The 21,153-nt window shown below is 61.7% G+C and overlaps 1 protein-coding gene across 1 annotated transcript; it reads right to left on the bottom strand.

Moving 5' to 3' along the window:
* Positions 1 to 12,026: 12,026 nt before the first annotated feature.
* On the bottom strand, positions 12,027 to 19,480 carry LOC111156290 (nascent polypeptide-associated complex subunit alpha, muscle-specific form-like). Its single transcript, XM_022517068.1, has 4 exons — positions 19,280 to 19,480; positions 18,476 to 18,679; positions 14,622 to 14,798; positions 12,027 to 12,860 (listed from the first exon to the last, which is right to left on the bottom strand). Exons 1-4 carry the CDS (start codon positions 19,478 to 19,480, stop codon positions 12,027 to 12,029), a joined length of 1,416 nt encoding a protein of 471 aa, XP_022372776.1.
* Positions 19,481 to 21,153: the final 1,673 nt, after the last annotated feature.

Below are 21,153 nucleotides of genomic sequence, written 5' to 3'. Positions count from 1 at the left end.
GCAAGTAAAATACACTGGATGGTAAGATCCTTTGATGGGACACCCAGGAGAACACCGAAAGACTGAGATGGTCCCTCCTGCCTGGTTCCCAGCATTGACCAAAGGCTGCTGTGCCAAGCACAGCCTGTCATTCTGCAGGGCGGACTGTGCCGAGGGTCCCGCGAGCCTTACACAAAGTGTCGGGGAGCTCACCTGCACCCAGACCCTGCCCAGAACCCCCTACAATCGGGGCTCAAGAAAGATGAGCAGAAACAAAATGGGACAACCCGCTTTACCAGATGCGCAGGGCGCTTAGCAGACCTTCCCCAGAGGAGATATACGGATGGCCAGGAGCCCCCGAAAAGATGCCTAGAAAATAGAAATCATACCACTGGACACCCACTAGCGTGATTATAACAAAATGACATGGAAAATAACAAGTGTCGGTGAGGAGGTAGGGGCGTTGGGACGCTTGCACAGCGCGGGCCGGGAGGGAGATGGTGTGGGCCCCCTTGGGAAGCAGTCTGGCGGTTCCTCAGAAGGAACCTGACCCTGGAATTCGACTCCTAGGTGCACGTCCAAGAGAACTGAGAACAGGGACTGAGCAGATCCTTGTACACCCGGGTTCGCAGAAGGTCTAGTCACAGCAGCCGAAGATAGAAACAACCGAAATGTCTGTAGATGGGTGGGTAAGTGAAATATGGCCCGTCCACGCAGCGGGCTTTCTTGTGCCCCTGAAAAGGAACGGAGCTCTGGCACACACCACAGCGTGGGCGAACCTCGAGGACATTCTGCTCAGTGACAATCCACACCTAAAGGGCTGTGTGTTGCCTGAGTCTGCTTACGGGAGATGGTGGAGAGAAAAGATCAGATCGGCAGATCGGTGGAGAGAAAAGATCAGTGGCCACCAGGGTCTAGGGAGGGGGCCAGGCATGGGGTTTCATTTTGGGGTGATACGGGAGTCTGACACTAGATAGGGTGATGGTTGCACAGTAGGAAAGGGTTAAAACTCTTTCCCCGACTGAGTGAGGGGGCGGGTGGGGATGACATTGCGGGGTGGGGTTGGGGGGGGAGGATGCCACCCTTCTCACCCTTCTCGCAAGTGCTTGCCGACCGGGGCCGCTGGCTGGAGGCTTGCAGAAGAGCCCCCTCTCCCCAGGGCAGGAGGAGGCTGGGGGCGTAACCACAGGCCCGTCTTCGTTTTCAGGGACATAATGGTCCAGTAGCCACATTACAGCCCAGAGGCTCCTGCACGTGGCGTTTCTTAGGGGGGCTTGGGCTGGGGGGAGCTTCGTGCGGCTCTTAGACCCCGTCCCAGCAGAATCCCTGCAGAATTCCCAACTTCAGTCACACTACATTTTTATTAAGAGCTTTCACCCAGAGATGATGGAATAGATCTTATTGTTGGAAAGAAGCCAGCTAAAATTAGATGCCTCCTGTCTCCCCACCACCCACGCCTCACCTCTCTGTTCTTTTCTGAAGTCTTGGCTTTCATGTCTTGGTTCCTGGCCGGTAGGCACCTGGGGGGTGTACTTGCGAAACCAGGGGTGCACCTTCGCGTCCTGGAGCCGGTGTGATCTTGCTTTGCTGTCACTGATTCTGTCCTGGAGCAGCTTTGGGCCTTGCGCTCTGTGTTGGGTGTGTGTGTGGTTTCTCTCTTCTTTTCAGGGAAGCTTGTAAGAATTTGATAGCCGCAAACTGGTAGAATATTTTGCCTCGCGTAAGAAGTTCATCTGATTCCTCATGCCGTGCGTCTTCTCTCCAAGCTCCCGTTCTTGGCAGAGCAAACCTGCTGTGTCATCCGCTGAAACAGAATTGGGTTTGCCTCCCCACAGCCCCCTTGTAGCAGAACCAGGTTTGATGGTCTGCTGTCTTCTGTTGCCATGTGGGGACACTCACTTCTAAGAACAGCTGTTACTTCTTACCAGTGCAGGCAAGGAAAGGGTGTTCTGCGTGAGAACTAGGGCTTCGGTCGTCCAGGCCAGCTGATGGCTCATTCCTGGAACACGTGTGGGGCCTGACCGTGGAGCTGGTCTCAGGTCGCAGGTTGCAGAGGGCGCCAGAGCTGTGGGGCTTGGTGCCCTTCATGGGGGTGTTGGTTTCTTTAAATTTAATTTCGTGTAGAATTTAGCAGAGACCTGGAGTGGATTTCGGACGGCCTCAGCCTATGGGTCCCAGATCTGCCCCTGATGGTGTGGGACAGGGCGTCACAGAGCGGGAGCAGCTGCCGGCCGCGGGGCGTCTTCACGCTGCACATGGCCCCGTAGCGGACGCCTTCTCCGGGCACGCCTGCTGCGGACAGTCCCCTTGGAAGGAGCCTGTGGCCAGGGGCACGCCATGGTCAGAGGGGCTCTGCATACACACACTGGCTCTCCCGGGACGGAAGCCTCCTCTGTCATCTCCCTTGCCCACTGGGCTGATGGTGGCCGTGGGTGGTTTTGTTCCGTTGTTTCACTTGCCGTTTGCGCCGGGTGCCGTTAGGGGGCGCCGGGCTGCCCACCGCGGTGCTGCCGGACAGCGCAGGCGCCCCTGGACGGGCGGCCGGCCTGTGAGACACACCCAGGGGGAAGACGTAGCACGGGTAACAAGACCGCAGATTAATAACTTGGTACATGCATTCCGGGGTGAAACGGTAATGTTTTAGAAAGGCCTGTTTAAATGTATCATTAATTTTAAGTTTGCTTTCACTTTTCACCTATGGGCAGCGCCTGGAAAAGTTACAGCTGGAGGAGCGAGGGGCTCTTGGTCTCAGGGTTGCGAGTTCCAGCCTCATGTTGGGCATAGAGATTGCTTAAAAATAAAATCTTAAAAAGTTGAATCTGTAGCTCACATCGTAATTCTTTTCTTTTTAAAAAGATTTTACTTATTTATTTGACAGAGATCACAAGTAGGCAGAGAGGCAGAGAGAGAGAGGAGGAAGCAGGCTCCCCGCCGAGCAGAGAGCCCGATGCGGGGCTCGGTCCCAGGACCCCGAGATCATGACCTGAGCCGAAGGCAGAGGCTTAACCCACGGAGCCACCCAGCCGCCCCTCACATGGTAATTCTTTTGGATGGAGCCGTGCCACAGCCTACCTTCTTGGAACACGTGCACACGTGCACACACATAGCATCGCACAAACACGTGTGCAGACACACACACGTGCGTCTGCACACACACGCAAATGGAACAGAATGTACATGCAGACGCGCGGGCCCTGTGTCACACACAGACACATGCACATGTGTGCCTGTAGATAAAGTGGAGCGTAGTGCACAGTGTGGGCACGGCTGTGAGCGTGGACACGCATGCATTCCTCTCAGGATGGGCTGGTTTCCAGCTCACACCTGGGCAGTGGGGGCCTCGCGGCTGCTGGGGGGCAGAGAAGTGACAGACTCACGGTCACAACAGGGAAAGTGGGGCTGTCCCCGTCCTGATGATCAGTCACATGTCCTGAGAATGCCACCCCGGACGGTAACTGTGTGTGGGAGCCTCGGACAGTGACTGCAGAGCGGACGTCAGACACACCAGCCCCCTTCACCCCCAGCTCTCCCTGCTGCCACTCTTTAGGATTCAAGACTTTTTTTTTTTTTTTTATTTAACAGTTTCTTTTTCTTTTTTTAGAAAGCGATGAAATGCACATAAAATTAACCACTTAAAATTCAACAATTAGGGGCGCCTGGGTGGCTCAGTGGGTCAAAGCCTCTGCCTTCGGCTCGGGTCATGATCCCAGGGTCCTGGGATCGAGCCCCGCATCGGGCTCTCTGCTCAGCGGGGAGCCTGCTTCTCCCTCTCTCTCTCTGCCTGCCTCTCTGCCTACTTGTGATCTCTGTCTGTCAAATAAATAAATAAAAAATCTTAAAAAAAAAAATTCAACAATTAAGTGGTGTTTAGCCCATGCGCAGTGTTGTGCACCCACCACCTCCATCGAGTTCCAGAACATTCCTGTCACCTGCCCCACAGCCAGCTCCGGACCCACTAGTGGCCACTCCCCTGCTCCCTGTGCTCCTGGCGCCTGTGGGCTCGTGGGCTCCCGTTTCACGAGAGCGGCCTCTCCCCTGTGGGCGGTGGACTTTGTCCCTCCGTCCATCTGTGGACGGACGTGTGGGTCGCCGCCGCTTTTGGCTGTTTGTTGTGCTGCTGTGAGGTGGGGACGGGTCTGAGCCCAGGGGTGGGCTGGGGCCGCCCTTCAGGACGGGCTCTGACTCCTGTCCCACGGTCCCTTGGGGGACCTCCAGATCCGAATGCCCGGCATCCCGCCTGAGGCTTCGCGGGCCGTCCGGACACCCAGCGAGCCTCTCAGAGCTGCCCCCAGGTACGGCCCTGGCGCGGCCAGTTGCGTTTGCTGTGCTGAGATCCACAGCTCAGGCCTCAGGGAACGGAGCTGAACCATTCATTCAAGCCTGTGCCGAAAGAGTCCTTTATATAGGTGCATCGAAACGCCAAGATTTTTATGAGAAAATGGGTCCAGAGTTCATTTCTCAGGCCCCTGGCGGAGAGTGGGGTGGGGGCGTGCCGAGGCCTTGGGCCCTGAGGCCTGTGTTTCCACCTAAACTGGCTGGTGCTCCAGGTCCCCAGGGCTCACCTGAGGCAGGTGTAAGTGGGGGCCTGGCGGGTACGTCTGCTCTGGTCCACCTTGGGCTCATCCCCTTGCTTTTCTGTGGGTGGTGTCGTGTTGGGCGTTCAGCGGGTGTGCTGTGGGGAGCCCAAGGAAAGGTGAGAGGCCACAGGGCGGTGAACGGCAGTCCGAGGTGAGGAAGGGCGGGTGGGCTTGGAGCCATCGGGTGAAGGAGCGCGGGTGTCACCCGCTCCCTGTCTGGTCAGATGGGCCCAGTCCGCCGGGGGGACGGGGGCTGCTCAGCCTGGCAGAGGGGCCTCAGGGCTTCTGTACCGAGGTAACACTCACGTGACACACTTAGTGGCACAGGGCATTGACAGGGTTGTGTGACATCACCTCTGTCTAGGCCCAGAGCATGTCGCCAGCCCCCAGTGAAACCCCGTCCCTGGCGCCCGCCGTCCCCTCCCCGCGTCTGTGGATTTGACTCCTACAGGGACCTGCCGTAAGAAGAGCCACAGCGTTTCCCGTGATGGCTTGTCTCTCCGAGCACGAAGGCCTCGGGGCGCATCCACGTTTCCGCCCTTTGAGGCTGGATGCTGTTCCGTCCTGTGTCTGGGCCACGTCTTGTTCACCCTCCTCTGCGGGGGGACATTTGTGCACAAGTTCTCACGCGGACTGGGGTGGACGTGGTGCCCGCCCAGGGCTGAGACTGCCGGCCACGGGGCGCTTTTGCGGTAACCTCCGTGAGGGCCGGGTGGGCGTGCGTGCTGCCTGCGTCTCCTCCTGGGGCCCCTCTGAGATGGGGGTCATCTGCCCTCCAGCGTGCCGAGAGGCTGTGGGGGCGCCCGGCCCCACTTTCCCTGAGCTCACGGCAGGGAGGGCCACGGGCAGACCCGCGTGTCTGCGCACGGGCTCTGTGGGGGCCGCTGTCCTCCCTTTCCAGATTAAAAAAGATGTTCACGGACCTCGGCTTTCAAAACGGCCGCATGCTGTTTTTCCGATGTCTGTGGGATAGTTAAAAAATGGACATTTAGTCTTCGTCCCCAGCTGCTGGCACCTGCGGAGGGCGAGTGTCTGGCGTGCTACTGAGAGGGGAGCTACTGATCGGACGGTTGCACCTTGGCTTCCGGCCCTGACGTCGGTGGAGGAGCAGAGTGACGGGGATTAACCCCGACCGCCATTGACTTAGCCAGCGCGCTCCTGTTAGGAGGTGCGGTAACAGCCCCGACCTGCCGGTGGGCTCGGAGCCGGTGCCCGTGCCGGTGCCAGGAGGCGGCCGCTCCCGGGGAAGGGGCTGGAAGCCCCGAGCCCCTTCCCCACCCCTCGCCCTGTGGGTCTCTTCCATCTGCTCTTCCTGAGTCGCGCCCCTTCTAAGCACCCTGCGGACTTTGCGGCCAGTTTGGGATAGTTAAAAAATGGACATTTAGTCTTCGTCTAAATGACGAAGCCCGCGGACCTGGTACCTGGTGCGTGAAGTGGGGGGCGTCTCAGGGTCCCGCAGCCTGTGGGGCCTCACTAGCGCCCACGGCAAGCGTCGGAGCGGAGTTCCGTTGCAGGACCTGCCGGCGTCCGGAGAGCTCGAGAGCCGGTCTGTGTCCGGAAAGACCCGCACACGTGGCGTCGGAAATGCTGGTAAGAGCGGCGCCGCGGCCGCCTTTCTGACGTGGGCGCTTCTGGGGTGGGAGGAGGTGGGGGTTTAGAGCCTTTTGCAGGACTGGCCAGTCCTGGGTCCGTGGCCCCATTGCCCCTTTCCGGCCTCCCAGCCCCGGGTCACCAGGGCCAGGCACCACCCAGTGGTGGGCGGCCCTGGGCCCCGCCTGCCAGAATCTCAAGCCTGTGGCCTGGTCGCCCCCCAGCTCAGGCTTGTGGCCCGACCACGCCGGTGCTTCCCGCGCCCTGTGTGCGTGGCCCTGTCTGCGCCCGTGGGTGTCACCGCTGTCTTCTCGCCGAGCCGCTCACCTGCGGGCATGGGTATGTGGGCGATGCCGTCCAGCCCACACTGTGCTGATGGCGTCCAGGCCCCAGTGAGATTCCCCTCCACCTGCGCTCTGCCCTCAGGTCTGGCCGTGCCCACCGCCCTCGGTGCACCCTGGGGCCGGGCGTTGGTGTCCCGCGGGCCTGGCCCCTGCCCCGAGGCTGAGCGCCACCCCCGCCCCGGGAGCCTCCGCCTGGGCTCCGAGGCCTGCTGACTCCGCAGATCAGATAAGCAGGAAGTTCCTGAGAGGAAAACCACAAGCTTTATGTTTATTTAATTCCAGCCATTCTGTGGTTTTTGGAGATGGCCTTTAAAGATTCGTTTTGATTTTTATCTCAAAGAGAATGCAGAGAAGCCCATGGGTCGGGCTCCAGAGAAAATACACACAAGGAAGAGAAGTGGGTTTGGATCTCCCCAGGCAGCTTTGGGGCGAATGGCAGGATGGGGCTGGGCCGCGGCCCCTCAGAGCAGCAGCCTGGCTTGCCCTGCACACGTGGGCCGCAGAGCCTCGTTCCCCGGAATCCACACAGGCCACGCAGCTCAGGCCCACGGCCGCCTGCGCTGGAGGTCAGGCTGTGCGGCGGCCTCCCTTCACGGTCGCCGGCTCCTTGTCCACCGCTCTGGCCACCGCGAGGGTCCAGGCCTCGGGACCCTGCCCAGCACTCCCAGAACCAGTGCACTGTGAAGTGGCCCCTAGAAACACTGTAACAGGCACCCACGTTGGCTGGGGGAGAGGAGGGGTGTGCTCCAGAGGAGGGAAGGAGGCCTGTCAGCCCAGGACCCCGCCACGTGCCTGCCTCGGCCCCTCGTGATGGTGGGTGCTCGCAGGCCCGCCTTCTGGTGCTCCTCGGGCAGATCTGAGGGCAAGCCTGCTACCTGGAGCAAGAAGGCGCTGGGGCCTTTCCTCTGGGTCAGGACCCCCACCTGGAGTTTCAGCTCTGTGCCAAGTGCGGTGGGGTCACTCAATTCCTAGGAAAACTCCAAAGCAGAGTCAACGTAAAGGTAACCTCTGCCGTAGGGTGATCCTGGGAAGGGGATTAGCTGTGGAATACCCGCAAGCCGCCATATGGGGACCCGTGCGAGCTGGGGTGTGTGCACAGGGTGGGATCTGGGGGGACAGGTTGACGTGTGTCCATCTCCTTGACTGCCTGGTAGGTCCCCCACTTTGAGTCTGCCTCACAGCCCCTTGCTGTCGGTGGCAGGTGTGTGTGCGTTGGTGCGGGGTTGGCACCTGGCCCATCCCCGGAGGACGGCCTGCTTCCCCCGTGTGGCTCTGTCAGCAAGGAGTCCTCCGGGCCCCTTCCGCCCTTGCAGCCTGGGGACCGTCAGTGGCCTGTTTCCCACCAAACTCTCTTCATTGACTCCTGTGATTGCCTCTTATTTTCACGCTCAAGCTGCCGGGGCCGTGGCCGGTGGGAGTCTGTCTTGGGCGCCCTTGCTTGGTGGCCTTCCTTGCTCTCTGGGACACAGGTGCTGAGATCCCCTGCCCATCCCCACTGTCCCGGTGCCTCTGGCGGACGCAGGATTGAGAAACTCCTGGGTGCACACACTTTGGCAGGCACCTCTCTCTCTAGGCACGCACGTCAGAGCCATGAGTTCGCTGATGCCCCAGTTCCGCTGTGTCCACGGGCTCATTCGGGTTCTCCGTGTCCGAGCCTGCGAATCCGCCCTGTGCTGCTCAGAGTACGGCAGCTGCCAGTCCCTAGGGAGGAGCCTGCCTTGTCCCATGCCTTCATGGCTTTAGTGCTGCTCATTCTGGGAAGGGCAGAGCCGTCTGTCCTGGGCTCTGCCCGGGGCCAGCAGGGAGCGGGAGGGACCCCAGCTCCGCCACCAGCTCTGGGGATGGTTGCATCCGCCCCATGTCCCCTCAGGGCTGGGGCCGACGATGCGGGCTGTCCTGTTGGAGGCTGGTCAGGGATGTGAGGATGCAGCGGTGCCCCGTGAGCCCTCGCTGCTGGGGTGTGCGTGTGCACGCAGCTGTGGCCCGTGCTCGTTTCCGGGACAGCAGAATGAGCAGCGCCTGTCTGTCCGGGCACCTGCTCCTGCCCCTGCAGCTGGGTGGTGGCCACCCTCGGAGGCCACGTGCCTGTGCACCTGTGAGAAGCTCAGGCTGGCACGGCTGCTCCTGTTCCACTGGCTGCAGCCACTGCGGCCACGGGAACGCCTTCCAGTGTGCTTGTGCCTGTCCTCTCTGGCCTGCGGTCAGCAGACCTTACCCCGCCCCCGGTGCTGCAGGTGGCAGAGCCCTGTCTGTAGCGCCTCTGAGCTTTCCGGGGCCTCCTGCGCGTGCTTATTAGCATTGGAAGGAACCCACAAGTGCACTGAATGAGCCAGAGGTGGTTAATCCTTACAGCAGTTGGGGCCCTTCCACATCCTGGGACAGGGCCGAGGACAGGATGGAGGAGGCGGCCTCCAGGGCCAGGGGAGTGTTATGGCTGCTGTGCCTGCCATGGACTCAGGCATTTCTGTGTGTTTCCCTTTCCTAGCGCTGCCCTAACAAAGCCACAAGCTCAGGGCTCAAACTGCACCCACCCTTCTCTGTCTGCAGGCCGTAAGTCCCAAACTGCGGGGTCAAGGGGCCACGCTGTCTCGGGGGCACCTCCCGCCTCCTCCAGTCTCTGGTGTGGCAGCGATCCTTCTCGTCCCTCACCCTGTCAGTGTCCCTGGGGTCACACGGCACCTCCTTGTGAGGACACGGTCTTGTTGGGTTGTTGGGGTGGGACTGGCTGACTCCAGGGGAGCGACCCCTTTGTACTGATCATACCTGCAATGGCCCTATTTCCAGATAAGGCCCCATTCTCAGATCCTGGGGGTCAGGACTGAGGCCTGTCATTTTGTGGGACAGGTCAACCCACTGCAGGGTCCCATCTGTAGCCTCTTGTCTTTGACAGTATTGAAAACCATTCACATTTTAAAAATCAATTTTTGACGAATGCACAGAGACATGGCTTTCCCCAGCCTCGGGGCTGCCGGCTCCCACCGAGAGGTGGCTGGTTGCTAGGCTGGGGGTCCCGGGGACATTGTATGTGTGCAGACGCCTGTGCACCCAGGCGTGCCCTCCACATGCGCCCTCTGCTCTCCTCCCTCGCCCCCACGATGTGCTGGGGGTCGGTCAGGATCCGTGTGTCTGGAGCGGCCCACCCAGTTCTCAGTGGGTGTGTGAGGAGCGTCCGGGGACTTTCAGGAGGTAATCACCAAGGCCAGAATGAGCAGAGCTTATCCTTGCAGAAGCCGCGCTCCTTGACCAAGCGTGACCGAGTTCCAGCTGGGGGGCACCTGGTCCCAGGACGTGGGCATTTGTAATAAATTCTCTCTTCTGAAATAACCTCACGTGTAGGGAACAGTTGCGAAAACGGTACAAGAATCCCCACGCTCTCTCCTGCTGGGCTGCCCAGACGTGAGCATTTTTTTTTTTTTTTTTTTTGACAGACTGAGATCACAAGTAGGCAGAGAGAGAGGAGGAAGCAGGCTCCCCACCGAGCAGAGAGCCCGATGCGGGGCTCGATCCCAGGACCCTGAGATCATGACCTGAGCCAAAGGCAGCGGCTTAACCCACTGAGCCCCCCAGGCGCCCCCAGACGTGAGCATTTGACCACGTTGGCTTCTTCCCTTTTCGGCCTGAAGCGGCCGAGGGGAGGGTTTCAGGGTGCGCTCCCTGTGGGGGGTGTTAGTGGCCACACGGCGATGTCATCTCTGCTCTGCAGTCTGTAATCACAGTCCTTTCCCTGTCCCGTAATGACGCTTGCACACTTCCCGCTACGGTCACTTGTGAGTGTTTTACCGTCGGTCTCCACTGTCGGCGGGGCTCCTCGGCTACTCCGCCCGCCCGCGCATGACTTTGTGCAGACGTGAAGACTTTGGGGGTCTGTGTGTGAGTTTCAGCGTTCCTGAGTTTGTGGATTATTCGAGAAGTCCACTCTCTGTTGACGGTCTGGTGCCGTGCTTGCTGCCAGGTCGGCAGTCCCGTGTGGCTAGGTTCCCGTGTGCAGAAGACGAAAGGAAATGGGACAGACGCTCACTACTCAGCCACACGTGCCCCATTTCCCATGCTTAGTGGCCGCATGGCCTGGCTGAATCTGGATGCCGAGGAAGTGGGACACGCCGTCCTCACCAAGTCTGGTTGGACGTTGTTGCAGGGTTTTCCAGGTTCATCCGTGTAGTCTCTGTGAACAGAGCCCCCGCGGGCTCCATTCTCGTGGCCCTGATGCCCTCCGGTCAGACGGCGGCGGCTGAGGCCTCCAGTGCCAGGGCTCACCGGCAGTGGATGCGGCGCGCCTGGCCCTCCCCATGCTGCTCCTCAAGTAGGAGCGCGTCTGCTGCTTCAGCGAGGTGATGGGTTTGCAAAACGCGTGTCTGTGTCACTGTGGTTGGAAAGCAGCAGTCGCTTCCTGTGGCCCTTACTCATTCCGTGTCCATCAGGAAGGAGCCTTACGTTCTGCCCAAGGCTTTTTCTGGGGAGAAGCCTGTGATCTTTCTCCTCGGAACTGCACTAGAGTGACTTTCGCAACTGGATTTCCCTGGCGAAGCTGCCGTGGTGTCTGGGAGCCGGTCTGCCCGGCCATGGTGTCCTCTTCCCACCGCGTGCAGGGCTCTGCCTGGGGCCTCCCGGGATCCGGGGTCAGCCCCCCCTACCCCGACTGCGTCCGGGGCCTCGTGGGGACGGGGCCGGCGGTCAGCGTGGCCCCGGGGACTCGCCTCGGGCCTCCCGGGAGCGGGGTCAGCGCCCGCTGCCCTGCACAGGGTCCAGCGTGTTGCACAGCTTCAGAGCCGTGGAGTGATTCGCACGGCTCTACGACTCTCTGCCCTTGAGGGTGTGCAGTTTGCGGGATCGGCAGGCCTGTTGCCCGCGGGGGCGCGGGTCCCGGGCAGCCTCCTGCTTCTGTGGAGCCTCGGTTCAGCCGTCTCATCCGGACGCTCACGTTTATGTCACTCAGTATAAAATGCCACCGCCACGGAGGTACTACTCGTCATTGATCTCCAGCTGGCCACCGCCACCAGGCCGGCAGCCCCGGCGGGAACGCACACACCCAGGCCCTGCCTTCGCGACCGGGGAAGACCAGTGGGCTCTGCTCGCTTCCACTTGGGCCTCGCGTGTGTGCCTCCGGGAAGCCGCTGTGGCCTCGGAAGTTTCCGGGGGCGGGGAGACGTTTGTGCGCACGCACGGCCGCAGCCCATGGCTGTCAGGCGAGCGCCTCTGCTCCCTTGCGCAGCCACAAGCTGCCCACGCTTCCCTGCTCGCTGCAGTGCACAGGCGCGGCTGCAGGCCCTGTTCGCCACCCCTGCGCGCAGCTGCCTGTCATCCCCACGTGTTTCCTTGCTCGCAGCTTCGCACATGCGCCGTTGCAGGCCCTGGTTGTCAACCCCGCGCGCAGGCGCACGTTGTCCGCGCCTGTCTCCCCAGCTCACGGCTGTGCGCAGGCGCGGTTGCAGGCTGTGATCCTCACCCCAGCGCGCAGGCGCACGCCGTCCGCACGTGTCTTCCGCGCTCACGGCTGTGCGCAGGCGCGGCGTTCTTAGCGGGCGTCCGGGTGCGGATTTCAGGCGCGGGGCTGTGAGGGCGCCTCCGGGTTCCCGAGCTCGGGAAGCTGCGGCCACGGCGGGAATTCGTGGAGTCTGCACTGCAGGGCATCGGATGGTCTCGCCGAGAAGAGAAGTGAGTGGGGTCCGCTGGCATGGTAGCGCGCCCGGAGCCACGGGAGTGGGGACGAGGCGCGCGAGGCCGGGGGTCGGGGGTCGGCAGCTGGAGCCCGGCTGGGGGACGTGCTTTGGGGCGGGGCCCGCAGCGAGAGCTGGGGGGGCTGGTGTGTCGGGCGTTTGGGTGGCGGGGGAGGCGGGGGTGGTGGGCCGCCGAGCCGCTGGGCACCCCAGCGCGGGCGGGGGGCTCTCTGGGGGCTCACGTGGCTCAGGGAGGCCGTGGCTGGGGGTGCCTGGAACTTGGCCCAGCACGGGGTCCCTCTGTTGTGGGGCAGACATAGTCCGCCCGGAGGGTAGCTGTGGGCTCTGAGCAGGCGCGGTTGTCGGCAGGTGTGTGGGGGTGGGGTGGGCTTGGCTCGGTCAGCCGGGGGCGCCCCAGGTAGAGTGCGGGCGGGTCCCCTCAGGGAGGCCTGCAGAGTTCCACACGCCCTTCCTGCGCGCCCCAAGGGAGCGAGCGCCTGCCCATTCCGGTGGGCCGCACATCGGTTGTTGGGCTGGTGCTGGTCACCTTCCCATTTTGGAGTGGTCTGGACGAGGCACAGACCCCGGGGTTCGGGGTCCTGCTGGCCCGAGTGGTCCCCCGGGCCGGGTGAGGGGAGGCTCCGCAGAGTCCTGCTGCCTACATGCCCCTCCCACAGCAGGGGGGGCAGCTTCAGGAGAGAAGATGTTTGGGTCACCTTTGGAAAAGAGCGCCAAGAGCCCAGACGGGTTCCTTCTTTCCTGGTGAGCCGCACCAGAACGTGCCCTCGGAAGTCTGACATCTGTGTGATTCCATTGTTTTTGCTTTTTGTCTTTTCTCAGTGTCAAAATTTAAGAGGAGTCTTGAGAACGCACTTATAATGGGGACACAGGGCCAGGGCTGTCCCCACCCAGAGCCCTGTGGGTCCAGCCTGAGAACCAGGGCTGCTCTAGCCCAAGGATGATGCAGACTGGCCCCCAAAACTGGACACGAAATGCCCACGGGCTTTGGCTCAGAGTCAGATGCAATTCCTCTGCCTTCCCTGGGTTTCTCAACATTCTCTCCCCAGCAGGACTGCCGTGATAATTTAAACAAACAAACAAAAAGCACACAAGGGGCGCCTGGGTGGCTCAGTGGGTTAAGCCTCTGCCTTCGGCTCAGGTCATGATCTCAGGGTCCTGGGATCGAGTCCCGCATCGGGCTCTCTGCTCAGCAGGGAGCTGCTTCCCCCTCTCTCTGCCTGTCTCTCTGCCTAATTGTGATCTGTCTGTCAAATAAATAAATAAAACTTAAAAAAAAAAAACAAAACGCACCAAACAAGCCAAAGGAAGCACGCCCCCTAGAAGTAAGGAAGTGAATAAATACGCTCACAGGGAGGCCCGGGGAGGCAGCTCCGAGTTTGCAGGTTTAAAGCAAGTCTCTGGGTTTTTTGAAGCAGCAGCCCCAAGGGGCGAGGCCAGCCCTGTGGTGTGCGCCCGGGTATTTGAAGTCAGCGTCCGGTACGCCGCTAACAGCTGCCACTGCTGGCTCTGGTGGCCGGGCCCGGACGCCACAGGTCACTTTCAGGGCAAAGGTGGGGATGTCTGGGGGGACTTGAACGCGCTCCTCTTAAGACGCTGAACGCGTGGCGTGAAAGTAAGTAGCGGTGCGGGAGAGTAGAACACTGTCGCCAGCGAGTTCGGCTCGCGTTGTAGATATTTATAGTCTGGAAGTACGCGTTTACGAGTGCGCACGTCGCCGCGTCGTGTCGGGGACTCGATGATGTAGTTTTGTATCTGAAAATGGATCATTTCAGTTTGTGTATGAGTTGATGCTGGAAATGTATTTAACGTTCAGCACCGGTTTATGAAAAAATTGAGCAAACGAGGGATGGTCCACGATTTCTTCAACCTGAAGAGAGCATGCGGCAGAGGCACACGCCCGATGCGGGGAGCGTGACAGTCTGGTGTTTTGCTGTAAGGTTCGGCGTGAGGCCGGCCGCGGGCTGTCGTGGTTCCTGTGTGTCCAGAGGGCGCTGGCCTTATGTCACTGTTGACTTAAAGAAGGTCACGAGGGGCTGCAGTTGAGACCGGATACGACGTGTTAACAGATACAACGTGTGAGTTCCTAGAGAGACACCAGCTCCGGCGACTGCTTCGGAGGAAGTAGTCTGAGTACATTTGTAATAAAGAGATTAAATTCATAATTTAAAACTTCCCACGGAGGAAAGCCCAGGCCCGGTTGGCTGCACCGTGAGCCCTCTAAGTGCTGACGACCCTCAGCCGTGGGCCGGGGGCAGCCCGAGGACGTGGCACCGGGTCCAGTTCTGACCTCCGCGCTGCCTGCGGGCCTGGGTGCCAGCCCCTCAGGAGGCCACGGCCGGAGCCTAGCAGTCCGGTGAGGGAGGGGCAAGGCCTGGAACATTCTCGCTCTTCTCAGAGACAGAATCACCCCAGAGCGTCGGAGGGAATGGACTCCTGGGGAGGCAGCCCGGCCAGACCCTACAGTCATAAACTAGCGAGGCCGCAGGCTCCCGCCTCCAGTTGTCGCTGACGGCAGTGCTCCCACGCCAGGCTGTTGTGGGGTCGTCCCCGTCGGGCCCCTCAAGCTGAGAGCTGGCAGGAGGACAGCGGACTAGGGCATCATCAAATCTGGGGTGGGAGGCCCACCAGGGGAACTGTGAGTGGAGAGACCGGTCAGAGGTCAGAGGCCTTCCCCTCGAAGTGAGTGTGAGCACCCCACGTGTGCTGGCACGGGAGGCTGTGATGGGGGGCAGGGTGGCCAGGGTGGCCAGGGTCTGGCCTGGGGGTGCATCCCAGGCTGTGGGAATGTGCTGAGGCTGGTAGTGTCTCCCCATGGCAGGCTGGGTTTGCGGGTCCTGGTGGGCTGGGTAGTCCCCCGCGAAAGAGGGGTCCCTAGAGCCTCTGAACATGACCTTGTTTGGAAATAGGGTCTTTGTGGACATAATTAAGTTCTGGGTGAGGGGCAGGGCTGTGGTGTGGGGCTCCTCGGGGGCTCTGAGGCACCTGGGCCATGACTCAGGTCCTGATGAGGGGACTGACGCCCACAGACACCCTGAGGTCCCCTCCTCTCCTGTTTGTGAAACGATCCCGTTGTGATGGCTGGTCACGAAGCACACACTCCTGGGACAGATTGTGGGTTCTGAGGAAGGGCCGTGGGTAACCCGTGCCTGCCCCGTCGCCCTGCAGACTCTGCGTGCTCTTGACAGTCCGTCCGTCCCAAGGGGTCCCGCAGGTCCTGAAGCCGCGCGTACGGGGGATCCATCGGCCGCATTCGTCAGGTTTCTTGGACTCGCTGTGGCGCGTCCCATATCCTTTCTGTCTGTGTGTGATGCTGAAGGGCCGCGGCGGACAGCCGTGCTTGTGCTGTGCCCGACCTGCGAGGCGGCGCCGTCTCCCCTGTGCGCGGGGCGGGGGGGGTCCCTTCTCATTTGCTTCAGGTAAGAAAACTCACCTAGTACGAGTAGATACCGAATTCTGTCTAGGGTTTGGGTTTTTCTTTGCATCTACGGATAAGGTCGTGTGTGTTTTCTTACTCAGTCGTTAACGGATCTTCCAGTTTCTGTGGTGAGCCCAGCTGGGTCAGTGTGAGTTTTTTCTTTTTTCTTCGTTTAATTAGTTAATTATTTTGAGAGGATGAGAGAATGATCGCGTGCACAGGGGCAGGGGTGGGGGGGCAGGGGCGGAGGGAGGGAGGATCTCAAGCAGACTCCCCGCTGAGTGAGGAGCCTGCCTCGGGGCCCGGTGGTGCGACCCGGAGACCGATCTGAGCCGAGACCAGAAGCCCCGTGCTCGTCGGCTGCCGCCCAGGTGCCCGCAGCGCGTGGGCCCGTCCGCACGGGCACGGGGCTGGCGCGTCTCTAGCAGGTTGTCAGGGACTTCTCTGTGGTTGTGAGGGACGATGGTCTGTGGTTTTGCTGTGTTGTGTCTCCTGGTTCTGGTGTCAGGGTAATGCTGGCCCGATGAAAGGAGCGGGAGGTGTCCCTCCGTTTGTCCTTTCTAGAGGAGACTGGGGAGAGTCGGCGTTACTGCTCCTGTAAGCGCTTGGCAGAATTCACAGTAAACCACTTGGGCCCCGACGTTCCTCTTTTTTTTTTTTTTTTTTTCTTTTTAAGATTTTTTTTATTTATTTGACAGATGGAGATCACAAGTAGGTAGAGGGGCAGGCAGAGAGAGAGGGGGAAGCAGGCTCCCTGCTGAGCAGAGAGCCCGACGCGGGGCTCGATCCCAGGACCTCGGGATCATGACCTGAGCTGAAGGCAGAGGCTAAACCCACTGAGCCACCCAGGCGCCCCGCAACGTTCCTCCTTTATGTGTAACTAAGTTGAGCGTCTTTCGTAGCTACGGGACTGCTCAGTGTCCGTTAATATTTTAGGTGGCTTCGGTGTTCTGTGGATTGGAGGAATCGGTCCATTGCATGTAAGTTCTCGGGGGGGGAGGCGTTTCTGCTTCTTTCTTGGGATATATCCGGGGACGCCTGAGGTCGGGTGAGTCCTCATGAGGCCGAGGGGCAGCTGTACCCCCAGGGCTGACCAGAGAAGTCAGGGGAAGCGTGGGGGTGACGGGTGCCCCCGTTACACCCGCATCACCTCTAGGCTGGCGGCTCTGTTACTGTCCCGTGGCTGCCGTAACAACTCACCACAAACTGGGCGGCTGAAAACGATGGAAATGGACTTTCTCACAGTTCTGGAGGCCGAAAGTCGGAGAAGAAGGTGCTAGTGGGGCTGTGCTCTCTCCAGAGGCTCTGGGGGAGGCTCCTTCCTGCCTCTGGAGGCTCTGGGTGTCTCTTGTGTTGTGGCCACATTCCTCCAATCTCTGCCTCCATCTTCGTGTGGCTTCTCCGTGTCTCTTTAAGGACACTTGTCATTGGATTCAGGACCTCTCCTTGTAAGCCAGGATGGTCTCATCTTGAGATCTTTAATTTCATGAAAACAGTAAAGATCTGTTTTTCCAAGTGAGGCCACATCTCTAGGTTCTGGGGCTTAGGACGTGGGTCATTTTGGAGTCCCCTCCTCAGCCTGAGTCCCTGGCTGTGTGGGCTCACCTGGCACAGCCCCAGGAGTGGGGGCAGGCATGAAGGACATCGGGGCAGGGGTGCATCCCCTCCCTGGCCCTGATCTGGACCCATGGGTCACCGCACCCGTGGGGTGGGCAGTCTTCCAAGCCTACGCAGTGACCCGCGGGTCCTTGGTTCAGAGTCCAGGGCCTTGGGATCATTGAGGCAGGAGAATCATTCCAGTCTTCTCAGCTTCTGCCCTGACCTGTGTGTGTGTGTGTCCCTGCCCCGTAGGCCGGTGAGGACCACGGTGTGTGCCTCGCGGGTCAGCCCATCTCACGTGTTCAGGGTTCTTTCCTGAGTTTTGCGGGAGTGACAGGGCTGTGCGTGGCTCCCAGCGGGGGCGCCCCTCTCAGGAACAGAGCCATGCTCGGTGCTCCCATTTTGTGTGGGGACCGGTGGGCGTCCTGGTGTCTGGCCTTGTCCTCTGCCATCAGCCACGGAGCAGGACGACACTTTGTTCTCTGGGATCGGAGTCCAGCCTTGTGCGGTCAGCCCGGCTGGGGTCCCTGTGCTGCGACAGGCAGCGGGCTAGCTGCCCTCAGCCCTGGGATGGGGCGCCGCTCCTCTGTGGGGTTTGCCCCTTGCCCCCTGGGGCTGCGCTTCTCTGCACCCGGCTGCGCGCGGCGTCTCCGTTTCCTCCCTCCGTGGCAGCCTGTGCCCGGGGCTGATTTGCATTTAAGTCTTGCTCCTGAGAAGAGCTGCGCTTGGACCCTGAGCCCCAGACCCTATAGCCCCAGAAAGGTGGGTCCCACTGAGTCCGGGGTCCCGGCATCTTCCTGGGTTCCACACGGCTTCCCTCCAGCACTGGCAGCCCTTGTCCTGGGCCTTAGGGCATGGCTGGGTTGAGGGAAAGCCAATGCCAGGAACGCATGGAGCCCCCTCGGGTGGCCTCCACTGGCCCTAGGGACAAGGGAAGGAAAGCCTAGTGGTGACAGAGGTGTCGTCTAGAGGTGGCAGAGACAGTGGTGTGTCTGTGCGGTCGGCAGGCAGAGCCGCCTGAGGCTTCCAGAGCTGCTGCCTCCACCTGGAGGCCCTCTGTGCTTTGCTGCTCTTCCCCCACCCCAGCACTCAGGGATGATAGGGGGTGTCCCCCTTGGTGACTGTATCCCGCCAGCTAAGATCCTGTGACACCAGTGAATGTGGAATGAGCCAGTGGGCTGTGTGCAGGGGGGCGATGGGCTCCCGCCTGGGCTCGTGGCTCACAGCTGCCCTGGGTGGGTCCGGCCAGCGCAGCTGCTGATGGGGCAGGCCGTGCAGTCACTGTCCTCCTAGCACCTTCCGGGGCTCTCGGAAGGCTGTGGCCACCACACTGGTGGGCATCCTGAGGGGGCACAGGGAGGGGTCAGCGAGACTGAGGGTGTGGGCGCCGGCGGGCCGTGGCTCCCCCACCCCACCGCCGGGCTGTTGGAGCTCCCTTCGGAAGGGGCGTCTGGACCCGGAAGGGTCCCCCGCGGCATCCCGAAGCTCGTGGGGAGCTCCCTGTGGGGGAAAGGGCGGCCGATGCCTCGGGCACATGGCTGCTGCTTGGAGGCTGCCCCTTGGGCCAGACGCCCTCGGCGTGGGCGCCTCCGGGGCGGACGGTCGGTCTGCGCGGTCACTCCCAGCCGCGGACGCTGTAGCCGCGCGTGCCGTCTGGGACGGTGTGACACTGGCACGCGCGGCCGTCCGTGCTGCCGCGCCTTTGTGCACACACGTCCGGACGCGGGGGCGTCCCCGCCGCGGCTGCGCTCACGGGCCGTCGCCAGCGCCCTCGCCCTCTCTGGGCGTCCTTCGCTCTCTCTCCCCAGGGCATGGGCGTCTCTCCTCCTCGGGACACTCCAGGACTCGGGTCAGCCCGCCGCCCCGGGCTGCAGTTCCCAGCCCCACACTCGGAAACCAGAGGCTTTCTCAGAGGTTTGGCAAGACTCTGCCGCCGGTCTGCCCGGCCTGCGTGTGTCCCTTGCGGAAACCTTGAGTGCCGGTGACAGTGGGGCTGCTCGGGCCCCGCCTTTGAGTCCCCAGACTCCCGCAGTCCCCAGTGGCAGGGACGGGAGCGGCTGGGTGAGCTCTCCTGCCTCTCGTGGTTTGGCTTCGCCCGACCCCCTGGGCTGGGGTGAAAAGCGGGAGCGGCAGAGCTTCCGGGTCAGGGACCCCGTAGGCGTCCAGGGGTGGGAGCAGCGCTGGGGCGGGGGCGGGCAGGTCCCCTCCCAGCAGGTAGGTGCGCAGAGCCTGACCCGGTCCCCGTTTCCCTTTGGCCAGGGCAGAGCTGGTCCTTGGGGTCTTCGTTGGGGGAAGCGGCATGTTAAGTCCGTCTGACGGTCCCCGCACCCTTGAGCCCGCACGGCTGTGGGAGAGCGTGGGTGCTGCCCGCGACTCTGCCTCTCTCGCCGGGGCATAGGACCGTGGCAGTGCGCGGGTCTGGGGGCCTCGCCGTGCTGTCTGGGGAGGAATTTGCGGAATAGCTCTGAGGAGTGACTTTCTCCAGATCTGCCCTTGGGTGGGTGGTGGGGAAGCCGAATCCCACCAGTGCGAGCACGAGCACGGGGCCTGCGACCCTCGCCCTCCCCAGGTGGAGGCCCCGCCTCCCTTGAGCGCCCACCGAGGCCCCCAGGACCGCGGTGACCCAGGCACTCCTGTGCGCTGAGAGCGAGATGCCCCCCGGTGGGGGTGAAGGGTCTCAGGTGGTTCCTGGCTGGGTGCTCGGGCTTGAAGGGGGCCCAGGACTCATGAGGGCAGGTGGGGGTCAAGGGGCCAGACGGCGCTTGGGAGGGCAGCGCCCAGACAGCTGTTGGCCCTGCCTCCCTGCACCCCGACCTTGGTGGGGCTGCTGTCCCGGGAGGCACCTGGCCCCTGCCTCCCAGGTTGGAAAGGAGGGGAGCTCTGAGTGGCCGTCCTGCGTGTGTGGGGCTCTCTTGGGCCCAGACCACGGCCTCCACTGTTGCTGGGTGTCGATCTTGGGGACAGGGGGTCTGGGGTCGCACGGTCTTCTTCCTGTGCCTGTTTCCTCTTACTACAAGGACCAGACACTGGATTCGGGGCCCGCCCTCCTCCAGCATGACCTCTTCTTAGTTAATTACACCTGCAAGACCGTTTTTCCGAAGAGAGTCATGTTCTGGGGTTCTGAGTGGACGTGAGTTTTGGGGGATGCCACTAAACTCCCTACAACTCACACCTGCGCAGAGGAGGCCTCCGGGCAGACTTGCGAGCCAAGACCCTGCTCGGGCGGTGGCCGGCAAGGGGAGGCCTCAGCGCTGGTGGCCGTGCGGGGATCGGGGGAGAGCAGCGGGGCCGGTGGCCCCCTGGGCTGGGTGGGGGTGCTGGCTGGCTCGACCCCCAGGGCAGTGCGGGAGCGCTGAACATGCTGTCCACTTCCGTTTGATGGGCAGTGACAGGCCACGCTGGACGCGGTGCCTGGTGACAACGGACAGACAGAGGGACAGAGGCCAGCCCTGCAGCTGCACGACGGCCACAACGGACTGAGGGCCATTGATGCAGACACAGTCGGGCCCTGATAACTCGCTAATGGCGCTCGGTATTTTTTCACGGAGAAGAATTGCGTGAGTGTGAAGACCCAGTGGGGAGATGAAGGCCGCTTGACGGAGAGCCTTGAGCCCACCCCTTAAAGGAACAAGGCGGTTTTCCCCCCCTTTCCCTGTGGCGCGGACAGCTGGCTCCTTAAATGTTAATCGGGGCTATTGAGATGCAAATGTGTGCCCAGCACAGAAAGGCCTGCAGCTGCAGGGCTGGCGCGGTGGCCTCCGCGGCCCAGGTGCAGCGCCCGCCAGAGCCAGCGCCAGGAGGAGGTGCCTCGCCGGCGACCCTCCCTGAGGACAAAGGCATCACTTGCCCCTCAACAGGAGGCATCATCTGGTCTCGCGGGCTTTGCCCGTCCCTGCTTTCCTGGCTTTCGGTCTTAAACCGAGCTGTCCCTGCAGGTAGACGTGGGCGGGGCGGCCGGCCGGTCCTCGGTGCCG

Source organism: Enhydra lutris, unplaced genomic scaffold (genome assembly GCF_002288905.1).
Source record: "Enhydra lutris kenyoni isolate GAN:26980312 unplaced genomic scaffold, ASM228890v2 scaffoldscaffold45, whole genome shotgun sequence".
Taxonomy (NCBI): Eukaryota; Metazoa; Chordata; class Mammalia; order Carnivora; family Mustelidae; genus Enhydra; species Enhydra lutris.
Note: the sequence above shows the minus strand (reverse complement) of the source record. Positions and strands in the feature narration are given on the sequence as shown.

What these genes read in the sequence shown, in the direction of transcription:
- LOC111156290 (XM_022517068.1), bottom strand. Translation starts at nt 19,480, where the DNA reads ATGCCGCTTCCCCCAACGAAGACCCCAAGGACCAGCTCTGCCCTGGCC. An exon ending in TTTTCACCCCAGCCCAGGGG is followed by an intron (nt 18,680 to 19,279) that starts GTCGGGCGAAGC and finishes TTTCCCCCACAG; the next exon opens with GGAGCTCCCCACGAGCTTCG. An exon ending in CGCTAGTTTATGACTGTAGG is followed by an intron (nt 12,861 to 14,621) that starts GTCTGGCCGGGC and finishes TCTTTTCCAAAG; the next exon opens with GTGACCCAAACATCTTCTCT.